Source organism: Ostrinia furnacalis, unplaced genomic scaffold (assembly GCF_004193835.3).
Source record: "Ostrinia furnacalis isolate ACB-3 unplaced genomic scaffold, ASM419383v2 OfSCF2147, whole genome shotgun sequence".
In the NCBI taxonomy this organism is placed as follows: Eukaryota; Metazoa; Arthropoda; class Insecta; order Lepidoptera; family Crambidae; genus Ostrinia; species Ostrinia furnacalis.
In genome coordinates, this window is record NW_021132386.1 from 12,396 (window position 1) to 28,365 (window position 15,970).

At 36.3% G+C, this 15,970-nt stretch overlaps 2 protein-coding genes and 1 long non-coding RNA gene across 3 annotated transcripts; 2 read left to right on the forward strand and 1 right to left on the reverse strand.

Annotated features, from left to right (window-relative positions):
• Window positions 1-4,891: 4,891 nt before the first annotated feature.
• Window positions 4,892-8,424, reverse strand: LOC114354708 (transmembrane protein 115). Its single transcript, XM_028307223.1, has 4 exons — window positions 7,884-8,424; window positions 7,582-7,777; window positions 6,647-6,823; window positions 4,892-6,319 (listed from the first exon to the last, which is right to left on the reverse strand). The coding sequence occupies exons 1-4, from the start codon at window positions 8,392-8,394 to the stop codon at window positions 6,091-6,093; spliced, it is 1,113 nt and encodes a 370-aa protein (XP_028163024.1). The 5' UTR covers window positions 8,395-8,424; the 3' UTR covers window positions 4,892-6,090.
• Window positions 8,425-8,635: 211 nt separating this feature from the next.
• Window positions 8,636-9,979, forward strand: Naxe (NAD(P)HX epimerase). The gene is made up of 4 exons (XM_028307251.1): window positions 8,636-8,671; window positions 8,777-8,985; window positions 9,077-9,400; window positions 9,536-9,979. The coding sequence occupies exons 1-4, from the start codon at window positions 8,636-8,638 to the stop codon at window positions 9,768-9,770; spliced, it is 804 nt and encodes a 267-aa protein (XP_028163052.1). The 3' UTR covers window positions 9,771-9,979.
• An 856-nt stretch (window positions 9,980-10,835) lies between these two features.
• Window positions 10,836-15,734, forward strand: LOC114354718 (uncharacterized). The gene is made up of 2 exons (XR_003656046.1): window positions 10,836-10,922; window positions 11,578-15,734. It is a non-coding gene; the product is annotated as an uncharacterized LOC114354718 (long non-coding RNA).
• Window positions 15,735-15,970: the final 236 nt, after the last annotated feature.

Here is a 15,970-nt window from a genome sequence, read left to right on the forward strand (position 1 = left end):
AAATGGACACGTGACTGCAACTACAAAGACTGCTTGGTGAATCAAAGTGCAAAATAGTGCACCAATCTAACCAGAAGCCCGTCTGTCTCCCTTCCATTTTAGCCCAGATATATTCTCAGGATGTGAATGGACACGTGATTTTAACTACAAAGATTGCTTCGTTGATGAATCAAAGTGCAAAATAGTGCGACAATCTAACCAGAAGCCCGTCTGTCTCCCTTCCATTTTAGCCCAGATATCTTCTCAGGATGTGAATGGACACGTGACTGCAACTACAAAGACTGCTTGATGAATCAAAGTGCAAAATAGTGCCGCGACTACAATCTAAACAAGGCCCTCTCCCTTCCATTTGACTTCTTCCACTTAGTCATGCAAGCGAATTTATTTCCTTACTTCCAAACTAAAAAATATTAGGCAAGAAGATGAACAGTGCTTAGCAATGGAAAATTGACAAATGAATTAAGTTTGTGAACAATGTAACAGTGTTTACGCAAGAGTTGTACAAAACTGAAGTGTTGCATGTGCTGTACTCTTACTAAAGGCATCTAAAGGCTAGCAATACACGCCGGAAACGTGTTAACAGTACCCTTAGACAATGTATGCAGCAGTGCACTCAAAATATTAGAAAGAAAATGTACCGTACTGGTATTATAGGTGTACCAGAATCTCATGGCAAACAAAAATATTGGAAAAGTGTGTTTTTCATATGGCAATTGTCTATGGTTTAATTGTCACCTGTCAAAGAAAATTATGAAATCTGTCAGCCGCTGCAAAATTTTTGTAATCTCTTTTTGACTATTTGTTATTTTTCTGAAAAATTCGAAAAAGTTCAAGCAACGCATATTGTTTTCAATGTGAATTGTAAAATAAGGCATAATTCAAAGTCAATCTTTGATTCTAAAGCGCGTCGTCGAGTTGACAGTAAGTTGGACTGAAATGTTTTGATACATTTAGTTTATTACCCAACTGCGTCAGAAGGAGGGTTGTGTTTTTTTATATTATTCTTACTTAATAGCTGCTTTATCGGGGTTTTCAGGTATATCTCACAAATTGGTGCAGATGTTATGACCATGTAAAGAAAATTGAAAAAGTTTTATTCAAAGCAAGATTGAATAATGGAGAAGTTTCCAATTTTTTTCTTTTAAATAAACTTGAAATAAATATAAGTAAAACTAATAATAATTGTGAAAAAATCATGAAAATATCTCTACAAATAAATAAGTTACAGGGCCCTAAAGTTGCGCATAACTATTCACGCCATTTTGATCGGTGTATTTACGACAGTCATTCGGAGTACAAACAGTAAATCACCCCTGATCCAGCCAGTGCTATTGACAGGTTCATTTTTTAAATCTAGCAGTTTTAAATTTTTCGCTAGGGTCACTCAAGATTCTTTCTTAGTAAAATTTTGTAACCTTTTTTTAAAATATCCCAGACCTGGTCATATACAAAAAGAACGGCACCGCCTATGTTTCAGTTCCACGCGAAAATATGTAGGTAATATAAATAATTTATTTCTCAGACATTTCTTGATCGATTTAAAAAAAAAACTTCACCGTCTTATTAGTTTTGGTATATATTTTAATCCCATTCAGAGAAATATCGTGTTTTTAACATCAGGGACTTCTCCATTGAAATGCTGGAAGAGCAATTTATTAACAGTACCTCTTTATCTTGATCATCTGTCTATTGAAGAACAAGAAATGCAAGTGGAGTTCTTAGAATCGTTTTCTAGTTCTGAATGAAGTGATAAGTTAAAAGTATGATGCATAATAAAATTAGTTACTTAAAGTAATATACGATTTATTTAATTTCCAAGACATTTTCCTATGTTAAAAACCTGATGTCTAACAACATTCTTCATACACATACCTACCTAAAAATGTATATTCGTACTTCATGTTCAGTAATAAAAGTAAAAAATTCAACAGTATCAAGATCCTTTATTCCAATTTCCCCAGTATTGCTCTCAACAAAGTTTATTTTCCCTATTTGCCATGAGATTCTGGTACACCTATACAAAGTTAAGTTACTTAAGTGAATGGTTGAGTGTATTCTGTGTTGTGCTGTGTGACTTTACTGAGTCAACTTAATAAAGCAAGACTAGAAATGTTTGGTGAGAAAATGATTCGAACTTGTAAATAGTATGTTGTTAATGTCCCTATTAAATTATATTCCTAAGTAAATAGAATAATGTATCCTGATTGAATATGTTCAATTAATTGCAGAAAGGAATTGTTTTTCAATCTATCCATAGAATAAAGGCTTGTGATGATATAGCCAACAAGTAATGTTTTTAGTTGCTAGATTTGACACCATCAAGTCAATGTACATGGTAAAACATATTTGATATGTTCTTGACATTGTCTTGCATCAGAATATTTTTGTTGCACTGCAAATTACCAAACAAAGTGCTAAGAATATTTACGACTTCATTGGAATTACTATGTATTCTACACATGTCTATTCTTTAGATAGGTTGATTTTGATGTAATAATGGCTCAAAGGATCTGCATAATAACTATCAATATGAAAGTGATGTCTGGAATTTGTATTAAGTTTCTACTTCCTTAACAAATGTTGCCCTATGGCAATTTGTCTTTATACAGGGTGTCCCGTAATGTAACGTCAAGCCGGAACTGGGTGTTGAGGCAAGTTATGCTGGTTATCAGAAAAATATAAAAAAAAAACTATGTGGCATATTTTCAAAATAATGGGCATTTAAAAAAAACAAAAATTTTTACTCCAGGTGACGGTCTTTTTACTCGTGTTGCCACAAATCTTCACTTTTCCAAATTTTTTTTTTGTTATGTAACCCTGAATAATGCTTCTCTAAATTGTTATCAAAATTACAAAACCAGCTGCTCCAACTTGGATGAAAAAAATACATTATTCCCAAAAAAATTTTCAAAATAAAAATTTTGCCTAGTTTAAACTGACTGTACTGAAAAAAAATTGTACTACGCGAGTGTGGCAAGTGACGTCATAATTTGGCGCATTTAGTAAGGATTCCAAAATGGTATAACACTTGGTAAATTCTTGCTGTAATTGACGACAATTTTTGGTTTTTTGGAAATAATCCCGTTTTTAACTTTATCTACCTTGGTTAAAAATTATTATTCTAATGTGCCCAAAATTCAAGTTTCTGGCCTAAATGAGGTGGAGAAGCCATTTTAAAAGGTATGAGCGGGACGGAGAGGGCCATCTTACCAAGCAGGGATGTTATGGATATCCGTAACCGTAACCGAAACTATCGGATATCCGAAATAAAAAAATATCCATAACCGTAACCGAAACTGATTCAAAAGTTACGGATAGTTTCGGATAAAGGCAGAGTCTAAGGGTAAAATTATTCCAAACTGCAAAACTCTATGAAATCTGCAGTATACACGCCGCAGCAGCAATGTCGCGCTGCCGATTTCATAGAGTTTTGCAGTTTGCGGTCTGCGGCCCGTCTTGGAATTGTACCTTAAATCTTAATATTTGTTACCAACTTGTCTGGCATTCCCTGGCACCATCTAATATGCCAGCCTGTTTAACCTTTATCATACATAGGTGTTCTCTTAGTTGGTACATAAAGTAGCTATGTGGGTCACGCAGCATCTTGCTATTTGAATTATACCTACATTTTTGAAATTCTAATAATTCCGTAACCGAAATTATCCGAAACTTTCGGATAATCTGAAATGATTTCATATCCGTGACCGTAACCGAAACCGGTATAATATTATTCTAATATCCGTAACCGTATCCATAACCGAAACTTCATATCCTTATTATCCCTGTTACCAAGTACAAGTGCAGGCAGAGCAGGTAGTAACGGCGCGCACGCACGGGTGACTTTTGTCACAGTATGTCAACTACTAATTACTGTCATGGTGACAAAAGTTTCTGTGACTGACTGTACGGTAGTCAGTCACAGAAACTTGAATTTTGGGCACATTAGAATAATAATTTTTAACCAAGGTAGATAAAGTTAAAAACGGGATTATTTCCAAAAAACCAAAAATTGTCGACAATTACAGCAAGAATTTACCAAGTGTTATACCATTTTGGAATCCTTACTAAATGCGCCAAATTATGACGTCACATGCCACACTTGCGTAGTACTTTTTTTTTTCAGTACAGTCAGTTTAAACTAGACAAAATTTTTATTTTGAAATTTTTTTTGGGAATAATGTATTTTTTTTATCCAAGCTGGAGCAGCTGGTTTTGTAATTTTGATAACAATTTAGAGAAGCATTATTCAGGGTTACATAACAAAAAAAAAATTTGGAAAAAGTGAAGATTTGTGGCAACACGAGTAAAAAGACCGTCACCTGGAGTAGAAATTTTTGATTTTTTTTAAATGCCCATTATTTTGAAAATATGCCACATAGATTTTTTTTTATATTTTTCTGATAACCAGCATAACTTGCCTCAACACCCAGTTCCGGCTTGACGTTACATTACGGGACACCCTGTATATCTGCTATTGTCATGTGAACTTGGCTAAGCTATTCATATAATTATTTTTATACCTACCTCTTGAAATATAATTTCCCGGTTGAACTTCCACTATATCTTCCTTGTATATAACTTTATTTACTTCTCGAAATATATAAATAATACTATTAATTGAATATTGTCATAATGAACATCCTAGTTAATACAAACTAGTTAATTTTATTGTCTTATGATAAAATGTTGGTAATGTCATTTTAGACATCCATACAAAATCCTCATTTTGTACACTTTTTCATAGTTGTGCAATAAAAATTATAAATGTAAATATTTAGCATTTTATTTACAATTAACTTGTGCCCTTTGTTCATAAAACCATGTTTAGGAAAGAATATAATAAAAGCAACGAAACTGAAGGTTCCATTTTATAAAAAATAAGAAGATAATCTGTAATAAGTAATTGGGTATTTTTAATATCACTAATCAATATCAATAATATTTACAATGTCTCACTCCATCCATTCTCCCATCTTGACACCATTAACAAATGCATTAAAATCTGCAAAAAATATTTCGCTTTTTGACACCACACAAACATGAACCATACTTACATAACATTACAATATAAAACAAAATACTAGTCGTATAAATTCAGTGTCTGAAGAAATGCTGCTGTACAGTGTGAACATAAATAATATTACAAAAAAATACGAAGAGAAAGAAAAAATACTACAAATTATTTGGACAAACAGTTTCTTTGGGGATATTTATAACTTAACCAATTGGAAATTTCAAATTTTAACGACGAAGCCCGACACTCAGGCTCCACTTAATATTATGTATGTGTGTAATACAGTAAATGAGCTTTATCCATTTCTGCCATCACACCCACAGAAGTTGGTGTGTGGCAATGACAAAAAAGTACACATCAAATCATTTTACTGAGCATAAAAGGTAAACTCAACGGCAATCATTAGTAACATATTGACCTTGGCATTGGACTTATTCCTTGCTCAATAAGAATTATTTTTGCTGTTCAACGGTAACGTCTGATTTCCCATCAAGTATACCATAATCAACACAAAAAGATCGACTGTGGTTCGACTTGGACCTTCAAATACTACTAAACACAGCCTTAGCAGTTCGGGCAGCATCATTATCTGTATTCGTTTAGAATTCGGATGAATCGCAGTGGCTTCTGCGACTATTTTGTAACAGTGGTTTTTTTGTGGCATTTCAAGTAAAACCACTGTGACAAAATCTCAACTTTAGGAATTGTCAGTTGTTTAAAGCGCTTTCACATTAGGTGCAGGCGCGCGACTTTAAGCGCGGCACTCGCACTTAGTCGCGTGACTGGACTGCATATTAAAACAGCTTTCGCGGTGTAGCGGCGCGGGAAAACAATGTCGCGAATAACTTTATTACGCGCCAAAAGACAAGCTATACTGCAAACAAATAAGATGATATTCATAACATGACAGTCTGGCGAAGACTGCTTGAAACATAATGGTGTGTCACGCTACTAACCTGCGTAGTAAACGGATTCTGAACGCACCTGCGTCCTAATGTGACAGCGGTAATCTGACGCGAGCGCGAACAATCGTTAGTTCAGTGAATAGTCTTATCCTAGGTTAGTATCTGCGTGGATCATGACTGTTTGGCCGGCACCGCGGGGTCAGTACTGAGATCTACAAGGGTCGCTTCCGCGGGCGCTGGCGGCGTTTGCGCGGCCGCTTCAGACGAGAACTGAGGAATCACGTGCGACTGCTGCATTTTACGCACAGTCTCCATATTCACTTTTGTTGACAAGTTCTTTTGTCTCGTCTGCTCGGACGTCTTCGACAATCTCTCGCTCAATGCTTTGAGTGCAATTTGTCTGAAAAGTAAGTAAACAGAATCGTTAGAATTAAATCATAGTCATAGTTGTTGTTAAGAAGGTAAATCAAAGATAGGTTAATGTTGATATTTGGTATCCTTGATGATTTAAATTAAAAATTCTGTAACTTTCCATTTACCACTTTTTTAACCTTCAAACTTCTTCAGCTTGAAAAAATCAATTGCCTTAGGTCAATTACTATAGCTAGAAATCGAACTGTGGGTTCACTTTTCATGATTTATCATTTTAATCAATCCTTTATTTCCCTTCACTTCACTTTAACAGGTTTTACAACCTACTTTACTGTCACTAAACCTCCAAAATTACCTTCTCCTCTCCATATCTTGCGGCTCCACTCCCGGCATGGTAATACTAACTCCCCGGGGACTCAGCGCGAGGTGCACTCGCCGCGGCGTCTGCGTGCACAGCCCCATCCGCACGAGGCAGCGGTGCGGCGGGCCCAAGATGCCCCGCACGACCGGTTGTAGCACCGTTGGGAAGAAACTGGAATTGTAAATGTTTGTTTGTGGACTTTTTTCAACAACAACTATTAGAGTAGGTGCACACCGTTGATTTTTAGTTGGCCGATAGTTGTGCCAGATTTTAAATTGTATGAAGAAACGGCCAAATCGAATCGGTGTAGTGTGCGCACTCCCATACTGATCAACTGCCCGACTAAACTATCGGCCGACGAAAAATCAACGGTGTGCGCCTACTCTTAATCTTCTTCTTGTCATGTCGACAACAGACCTATACAGTGTCAGCTCAAAACTCTGCTACAAGAGTGGTGTTGTAAGTTTTAAAGTGTTTTGTTATCACTGCTATTAATTAAATGTGTCATTAACAGCCATTTCCTCATAATTTTATAGACCAATTATGTGTGTGTTCTACTCATAGTATGCATGAAGATCTTAATGAATAACAAACTGGATAACATGTTTACGTACACAATTTTCAATTGAAATATATTTTAACATTTACCACTTTATGACATCATTTTACTTCTTAATCTTCACTTATGGATTCATATGATTTAAGTACAGTGGAGTATAATCAATTTATCTATGAGTCAAAACCAGATATTGAAATAGTGTTGTTTACAAATCGCACTCATTATAAAATTGATAATAATTTTTCTATTTTTTAGAATAACATTTTGCCAACTCACAAGTAAATTGGTTCCACTATACAGTAATCATAACACTTTATAGACAACAGTAATCATGACGAGAGGACACAGTAATACTTTGAAAGTTTCTTACTTGTCAAAACTAAAGTTTTCTGCCATATCTCCCCTGGTGCCACTACTGTGCTTCTGCCAGAACCTGAGGTACATCCATGACAGGATGGTTCCGCTCCCCCACATGCACGGGTAGGTGCCTTCCAGCGCCCCCACCGCCCACAGGATTATTGCCACGATTAGGAGCAGCAAAGGCAGTGATCTGTTTGTGAGTTTACCTGAAAAAGTCACACAATACCAATATTATAACAATAGCCAGGTACTGACAGATTATAGAAACATTAGTTATCAAGATTCATCTCAGTTTGTTGCCAACACACTCACCTAAGGGTGTTTTTATCAACAAGTGATCTGGCATAATCTGCTTCACGGCGACGCTGACCGCGGCCAAGTATCCGGCCAGCCCGTGCACGTGAATATCGAACAGGTACGACGCCTGCCCAGTGCAAGCGAAAATCACCAAATAATAGAACGTAGTCAGGAACGCAACACCTACGTTCGTCAAAAAGAAAAACTTCATCATCTCTTTTTGACCCCATAGTGGCTCGATCAATTTCCCACACAGGCCTACTGTCACAATATCGATGACCACCTCCCACAAATGTATTTCAAGAAACCAGAACGTGAAAGTGGACCACAGTTGAAAAGAAGGTGGCAACAAATACCCTGGAGTTACACTGAGAACGTCTATTACATCGTCAGAAAATGACAAAATGTACCCTATTATCACAACTACACATATGAATTTCACTGACGGTGACGTGTTTCCCAATAATGCGGAAAATTGTTGTCGTAAATACGGTAAATTACGGCTGAACACTCTGAGAGCAGCCATTTTTGTGATGGATGAGCAATATTTGACGTTTAATAGACTGTCAAAAATGATAAACTTGTCAAAAGTGCGTTTCGTTTTACGCATTCAGTGATTAGGTAGACTGATAAGTGACATTTCCGATTGAAACGGTAAAATAACGTGGTACTCCTGTCAAATTACTTGACCTTTTTTCCAAAGAAAAACATTGAAAAACTTTCCAGTTTTTTCAGGTTTTTACCTATTTTCATGTTTATTTAAATAAATGTTATTCTTGAGACTTATTAGCGGTGCTCTTCTGGTAAGTTATTTGAAAAATATTCATTGTATTATGATTGAATTTCCAAGTAGCCGGGGTTCTAAAACATGATTTGGTCGAATTCCAATCCTTGCATTTTGTTTGTAGTTGCGTGCAGCCAATATCTGGACTGGTGGCGTCATGGCAAGCAGCGGGAAACTCTGCAGCAGTGCAAGGATGAAGTACTTATCGCAATCGGAGGCGGCAGCGCTGGATCAAGAGTTGTTCAATGAATACAAGTTCAGCGTTGATCAGTTGATGGAACTGGCTGGTTTGAGCGTTGCTACAGCTGTAGCGAGGGCCTATCCTCCTTCCTTGTTAGTTTTTAAATATGTTTATGTCTTTGTTTGAGTATATTTTGATCTATTTTATCAGGCAGTCTCTGATGTGCATTTATTTTATTTACAGATATGGCTCAGCCCTTATTGTATGTGGACCAGGCAATAATGGAGGGGATGGCTTAGTGGCTGCTAGACACATGGTTCTTTTTGGGTATTCTGTGGCAGTATATTACCCGAAACATACACCTAAACCACTTTATGAAAACTTGCTAGAACAATGTAAAAGGTTTGGTGTTAAAATTGTAGATGATCTACCACACCCGAATGATTTGAAGAACGAATATAAACTGCTGGTAGATGCATTATTTGGTTTTAGCTTTAAACCACCAGTTAGAGAAGAATTAAGGCCAGCTTTAGATGCCTTGATAGATGGTGCTTTACCTGTTTGCAGGTAAGTGTCCCATAACTTTCCAGATGAGACAAGAACACACTTCCTTCCTTTCCTTCCTTCAACCCTTTTGTAATATGCAATTATTCAGAAATTTCCGGCCTCTATGAAGATTATAAAAAAAAAATTTTTTTTCAGTGTGGACATACCTAGTGGATGGGATGTTGAAAAAGGACCAGGATCAGACCGTGCCCTGAAACCTGCAATGCTCATATCCCTCTCAGCCCCAAAGCTTTGTGCAAAACCAGAGATATTAGATAATGCTAAGCATTTTCTTGGGGGCAGATTTCTGCCACCAGGCATAGTTTCCAAGTATAATTTGACCCTGCCATCTTACCCTGATCAAGACCAAGTGGTGCAACTTTCATGCTAAAATGGTTTGGAATCATAATTTCTAGATATTCTTGGACATAGTCCTATTATCATGTAGTCTGAAACTAAGCAAGCAAAGCTTGTACTATTTGGGCATCAGGCTTAGAGGTTTTATTAATCTAAGGCATCAGGCATTGCCAAACAAAGGGAAATAAAAAAAATCTTGAAATGTGCACTAGTTTTCTGCATTTTGTTTCAAGTTGGGGATTAGTCATAAGATTAAATAAATAAGTTTTTGATAAATCCTGGTTTTTATTTAGTATGTAGTGTTGATAACTAGTCCATGTTCCTAACTTCAGGTTCCTTATGGCTCAGTACCTACCTAAAGTAACTACCTGAAATACCCACTACAAACAACTCAGACTTCAAAAATATTATCCAATGGCATAAAATGTAGTCCAACTCCCAAGAGAGGATAAAAAAAAGTATTTTCGCTTCAGTCAAATGATGTCCACTGCTGGACAGCGGCAAAAAAAGTGTATTTTAATATTATTCGGCCTGTGACGATGCACAGCATCTGGTGAGAGAGATGCGTCTACTTCCGGTGTAGTTTTTTACCATTTTATACCTTAAATGACGTCATTTCCGCAATTATTTAATAGGAATTGATTTGACTTACTTCCGTTTGCCGCCATTTTAGTCACCTGGGGGCGAGCGTGAGCGCGTGTGTGACCGCGAACGACATGTACGTGATGGTGGTTGGCGCCAAAGGGGACGAGTGTCTTCCGGACGACGAGCAGGTGGACCCAGAGCGTCGGATACCGGAGAAACTCGGACCCCGGCGAGATTCAAAACGGATGAAACGAGGCGTCATCATTTTGCGGAGGTCAACCTTTTACCTGACAACGGTTCCAGGGATGCGTCTGCCATTCACCTCCAAGCCGATGCTTGCCCCTGCAACGCCATGCTTTATTGAGCGTCTTAACACTCTTGACTGTCTAGCGCTGACCAAATAAGAATAGCAAAGTCAAGTGACTTTCCACTCAGCAAATTCTACGGAGGCTGCCTTTGAGCGTATCTTAGGCAGTGGTAGGCGTCATCAGACTGCGGAGGTCAACCNGGCGAGGCTCGAGCTGCCCTGCAGACGCAGCTCGAGCGCGCCCAGCGCCAGGTGCACACGCTCACGCACCTGCTCACAGAGCTGCGCGACCAGGTATAATAATCTATCTTTAAATGCGAAAGGTCACTGATTGACCGACTCACTCATCACGAAATCTCAGAAACTACAAAGGAAAATTTGAGTCTTCGAACCTCAAATTTTCCTTTTAGAACGTAGGTGCTCACTAAGACGGGATTTTGCAATATCAATCCCTAAGGGGGTTAAACTCCGCGCGTACGAAGTCGCGGGTGATCGCTAGTAATAATACAAAAAGCCTTTATTCGCTGACCTTTCTAACTAACTTAGCGCGACCAGGTAACACACGTGAATTCAACTTGAGACTGTGTCTTAAGCTATGTCTCCTCCTCCTGCGCAGCCAGGATCTACATCACCTCGCCCATCTACCCCTACCCACTCGTAATACACCAGTATCCTCCCCTATTTGCAATTGCGACTAGATACTCTCCACCACACACTTTATAATGAGTCTACATTTCAGGATTACATACTCTGCAGCCTCTTACGACTATTGTGGTGAACCCACTCGTTACACAAGCTTATTTAGCTTACCATGAGGTGTTATTGTTTCTTTGTCAAAGAGCCATCATCAACAGACGTCCACTGCTGAACATAGACCTCTCCCAATAATTTCCACATCGCCCGGTTGGCTGTTCAAAGAATACGCCACTAAAATCCACCTCATCCACAGATGACGGAGCAGAGAAAACAGAAGCAGCGCATCGGGCTCCTCAACTCAACCTCGGTGTACCTCCAGAACTTGCAGATGAACCTGCCTCCGTGAATCCGCACCTGCTCACACCAGGACACCCACACACGCTCACTACACTAGTGACGTCACCTTACATCTAATATGCTCAGTACAGTTTCATGCCTGCCTACTTTCAACACATGACGGCATCACAACTGTTGATGCTCAGTATTGGTTATGCTTGTAAAATTAGCAGTACAGTAGAATCTCGATTATCCGGATATCCGATTATCCGGACTCATTCTTCCCGGTTCTAATTACCGATTTAGGGTCTGGACCCATCAAAACGGCAAGGCGCTGCCACCGTAACACGGTACAGACGTCGTCTTGGTTCATTGTTATAAGAATTTGATACATCCAATGGTCTAAAATGATGTATTGTAAACCCTTTCTAATGTAAAAAGTTAATTTTTGTTTGATTTTACTTTGAAATCGATTATCCGGATTTTCGATTATTCGGAACACCCCTGGTTTTAATTGATCCGGATAATCGGGATTCCACTGTATGAATCAATTACACACGTGCTTTTTACACCCGTGACGTCATCGTACAACTTTACGCTCAGTATAGTTTCAAGCCTGTAAAATTTGCGGTATGAATCAATTACACACGTTCTTTCAACACTCGTTACGTCTTGCAACATCTTGCAAATATTTATGGTCAGTATAGTTGCTTGTAAAATTTGTAATATGAATATATTATACGCGTATTTTCAACACTCGTGACGTCATCGTACAAGTAATGCTCAGTATAGTTAATGCTTGTAAAATTTGCGATATGACTATTAATTTAGCTTTACATAAGCTTTAATGCCGTTTTACATTCTGTTGTTAAGAAGTGTTGTGAAAGTTAGTATGACCAAATAATTTATTTAGTTTTACTTGCTTGAGAAAATAAGCAACGTGTTGTATAAACTCGAATTACCATTGAAGAAAGGGTGCTTTTTAAGCTAACTTTTCTTTACACACGCATAAAACATGGCAATTGTGATATCAAATTGATTTAGCTATACTTTATCATCGAGAAGAAAGGTAAGTACGAGCAATATCTAATTTATATGAGCGGTGTGTGTCGTGTCTTATATTTTACCATCTTACCTCAACTTATCGCACAATCAAATAGAAATATTCCATTTCAAACTTGATAACTTCGATTTTCCGTGACACTAAATGAATGAAAATACCTACAGGTTAATATTGTTAGCGTGAGTCATACATAAGTATAAATTCCTATTCATAAAGATAGTAAGCTATCAATATATTCCACTTATGACGTTGTATTTAAAGATAAATACTAAAATTAAAGAGATATAAAGAAAACAAGATACAAAATACATTTTTCCTCCTGTAGGTATCTACACATATCTATGATATAGACCGCGTATATAGTTATATTGTAATTGGCCAAGGATTTGATCATTTAGAATCTAATTTAGATTAGATCTATTGAATATTTAATATAGAAACCCGGTTTCTAGTTTTCAATTAAAGTAATTGTTAAAACAAACGTAAAGATACTTGTTTTTTTAATGAAATAACGCAGAAAGTAAAGATTGTAATTTTTTCATTAGTGAAATATCCCAATAATATGTACTTAAATTGAATACCTAGAAATCGGGGACTCGATGATTTTCGCAAGAAAATCACGATTTTATGACTTTGATGACAAATAATGTAATGTTATATTTCAATATTGTAACTTTTCATACATTTCATTACAAGTAACTTGTTACATTACCTTTTCTCTAATCTTGTCTAATGTGATTCAAATATAAGTTGTTGAATTTTATTGAAGTTACATTTGAAACAATGTTATGCTGTATGAAACCTATGATGAATAATTTAGAACAAATGAATTTGTTTTAACTAGTGTTCATAGATTTAGGTGTGGATGTTTTTAAGTGATGATGATGAAGGAGCTTACGACTTGTTTTGTATATTCTTGTCAGAAATTTAATTTCTCCTTAGATTTTATATACAGATCGTAAGCATTATACAGGCAGATCAAAGCAATATTTTAAGTAGCTCCTTCGAATAACATGTGCAATCGAATAGCTCAAAACCGTTACCTAATCGTACTGTAGTTAGATAAAACGAATTTTATTTAATTATCCGGAGATCCGAGTCTATCTCTACAATGTTATCGTGTGAAATGTATACTTTTGTTGTGGTTGTCTTATGTGTTAAGGTGTTGCCATGTTGCCGCGAATATTGGACATAACAACATTTATACAAGAATGGATGCATTTTAATAGCATTTTTAGGTATTAAACTGGCCTCATATGAAGACACTGAATCACTGCATAGTGTCTAATTTTTGTTGAAAAGAATTTGTTGGACTTTTTCAATCCAATAAGTACAAGAAACATCTATAGTCAAATAAATAAAAGTTATGTTGTTTAATTTAGGGCTTATTTCAATCGCTATGCCATGAAACTTTTTTGAGAATAATTTTCACTTATTGACAGTTTATGGGGAAATATTGACATTGTTAACTATGTTCTTCAGGTCAAGGTTGTAATACCAGCCCTATGTCTACGAATATTCGCGGCAACATTATTTTTAAGCTAGTAAATAATTTGATTCGACTTAAAACGTGGTTGTTGGTCACTACAGGTTTGATGTACGAAATGATGCAGCTGTAGGCTGCAAAGTGAAGTATGCAATACTATTATAAGCCTTTTAAACTGTCGCCAAAATCACCTCGTACGTGGCGTTCATTTGTCATTATTATTTTTAAGTATGAGGCTTTGAAGATATTACAATGTTATAATATAACCGATTTCTACGTAATTCGTTTAAGTTCGAATAAGGTTCCTCGATGAAACACGTTAATATTTAGCACTCTGAGCATTACCCGTGTAAAGTTATGTTCATATTACCACGTAGTGTGCTAGGAGCGGGTTCTATATGTTTTTATGAAACTTATGCCCGTAATCACCATCAATACCTAATTTTTAAGTGACCCCCATGGTAACACATAACAGGAATTTTGTTTTCAATGGGGACACTTAAAAATTTGGTATTAATGGTGAAAAAGGGCATTAAAAACATAGTATTGGGTACGCCCTGTTTTCGCTACGTGGTATTATGAGTATATCATTAATGGTATAAAATATTCTCATGACGATACTACAATAAATTGTAGGTTTGAAAATTATGAATCTGTATTTGAGATCTAAAATATATGTAAATCAATCGAACAAGAAAATAAACACTGACTTACTAAACGATCTGTGCCATTCGAGCAATAGTAGCTAAGTCGATGTTTACCACGCTATTTTAATTTATGATATCATATAAATCGAATGTTTATATGCCAAATATTAGCAATTTTTGTTATTGTTTTTGTTGATCTGTTTATTTTTGTACTTAAATCTTGTCTCTCTTGAAATCTATCTCTCTTATATTGATCTTTATATAGCTATAACTTGTATATATTTATATTTATTTTACTTTTCGCGACCAAATTGTACTTACATTCCTGATTCTTCTTACACTGAAGTTTGCATTTATAGGGCAATTATAGTTAAATATATGTAGCAAAATTAGGACAAAACTCATTTTGAAAATTAGAAAATATTTCATAAAAATTAGACAGTGTTTGGAAATTCTTCTCAAAATATAATTTGACTTAGTTTTAACACGTCGAAATAAGTTTTCGAGTGAAAATTGTGTAAAACAAAAAACTCGTTTATATTGCAGAGCTTTATATTATTTTTATTTATTTATTTACTTCTATCAAAGTTATATTTTTAAAATTTTTATCAGTTACGTTCTAGTTTGTTTATTTATTGTATTCTCTCGGGAATCGATGCTGGAACTATTGCTGTAAGGACGTTCATGGTGATCGTTGACCAAATTTCAAATGTATCTATTTTTTCCTAGAAATCTATATTTTTATTACCACATCTTGTGAGTCTTTAAAGTTTATAGAATATATTTATCGCACGTTTACATTCCTATCGTATTTTTTATATTGTTTATGGTCTTCGAAATTCTAGCGAATCTTTCGGAAAATGTAAAGTTCTCGCTTGTGGGTAGGCAGCACAGCGGTAGTTAATAGCTCTATAGTCTATTATACTTCAAAACATAATTTTATAATTGAAAGTAATTAACCAGTTTTAAAATTCAAAAATGTTTTCGCTGTTGCTACACTCACAGCGGACCCTCTTCCTTAGACGTAGCCAAGGGCTTGTTCCGCTACGGTCTCAGCGTTTGCCCCTATAGGGTTCGAATGCGACCAACCAACCAAAGCGGAGCGACCGTAGAGTAGTAGGATATTGCCGGTGCGACGGCTGCAATAACGTGTTTTGTTTATAAATAAAAATAA

Coding starts and splice junctions, on each gene's coding strand:
- LOC114354708 (XM_028307223.1), bottom strand. CDS start 8,394: ATGGCTGCTCTCAGAGTGTTCAGCCGTAATTTACCGTATTTACGACAA. Junction 7,778..7,883: donor GTTGATAAAAACACCCTTAG/GTGAGTGTGTTG, acceptor TGACTTTTTCAG/GTAAACTCACAAACAGATCA. Junction 6,824..7,581: donor GAAAACTTTAGTTTTGACAA/GTAAGAAACTTT, acceptor TTACAATTCCAG/TTTCTTCCCAACGGTGCTAC.
- Naxe (XM_028307251.1), top strand. CDS start 8,636: ATGTTATTCTTGAGACTTATTAGCGGTGCTCTTCTG. Junction 8,672..8,776: donor TTATTAGCGGTGCTCTTCTG/GTAAGTTATTTG, acceptor TTTTGTTTGTAG/TTGCGTGCAGCCAATATCTG. Junction 8,986..9,076: donor AGGGCCTATCCTCCTTCCTT/GTTAGTTTTTAA, acceptor TTTTATTTACAG/ATATGGCTCAGCCCTTATTG.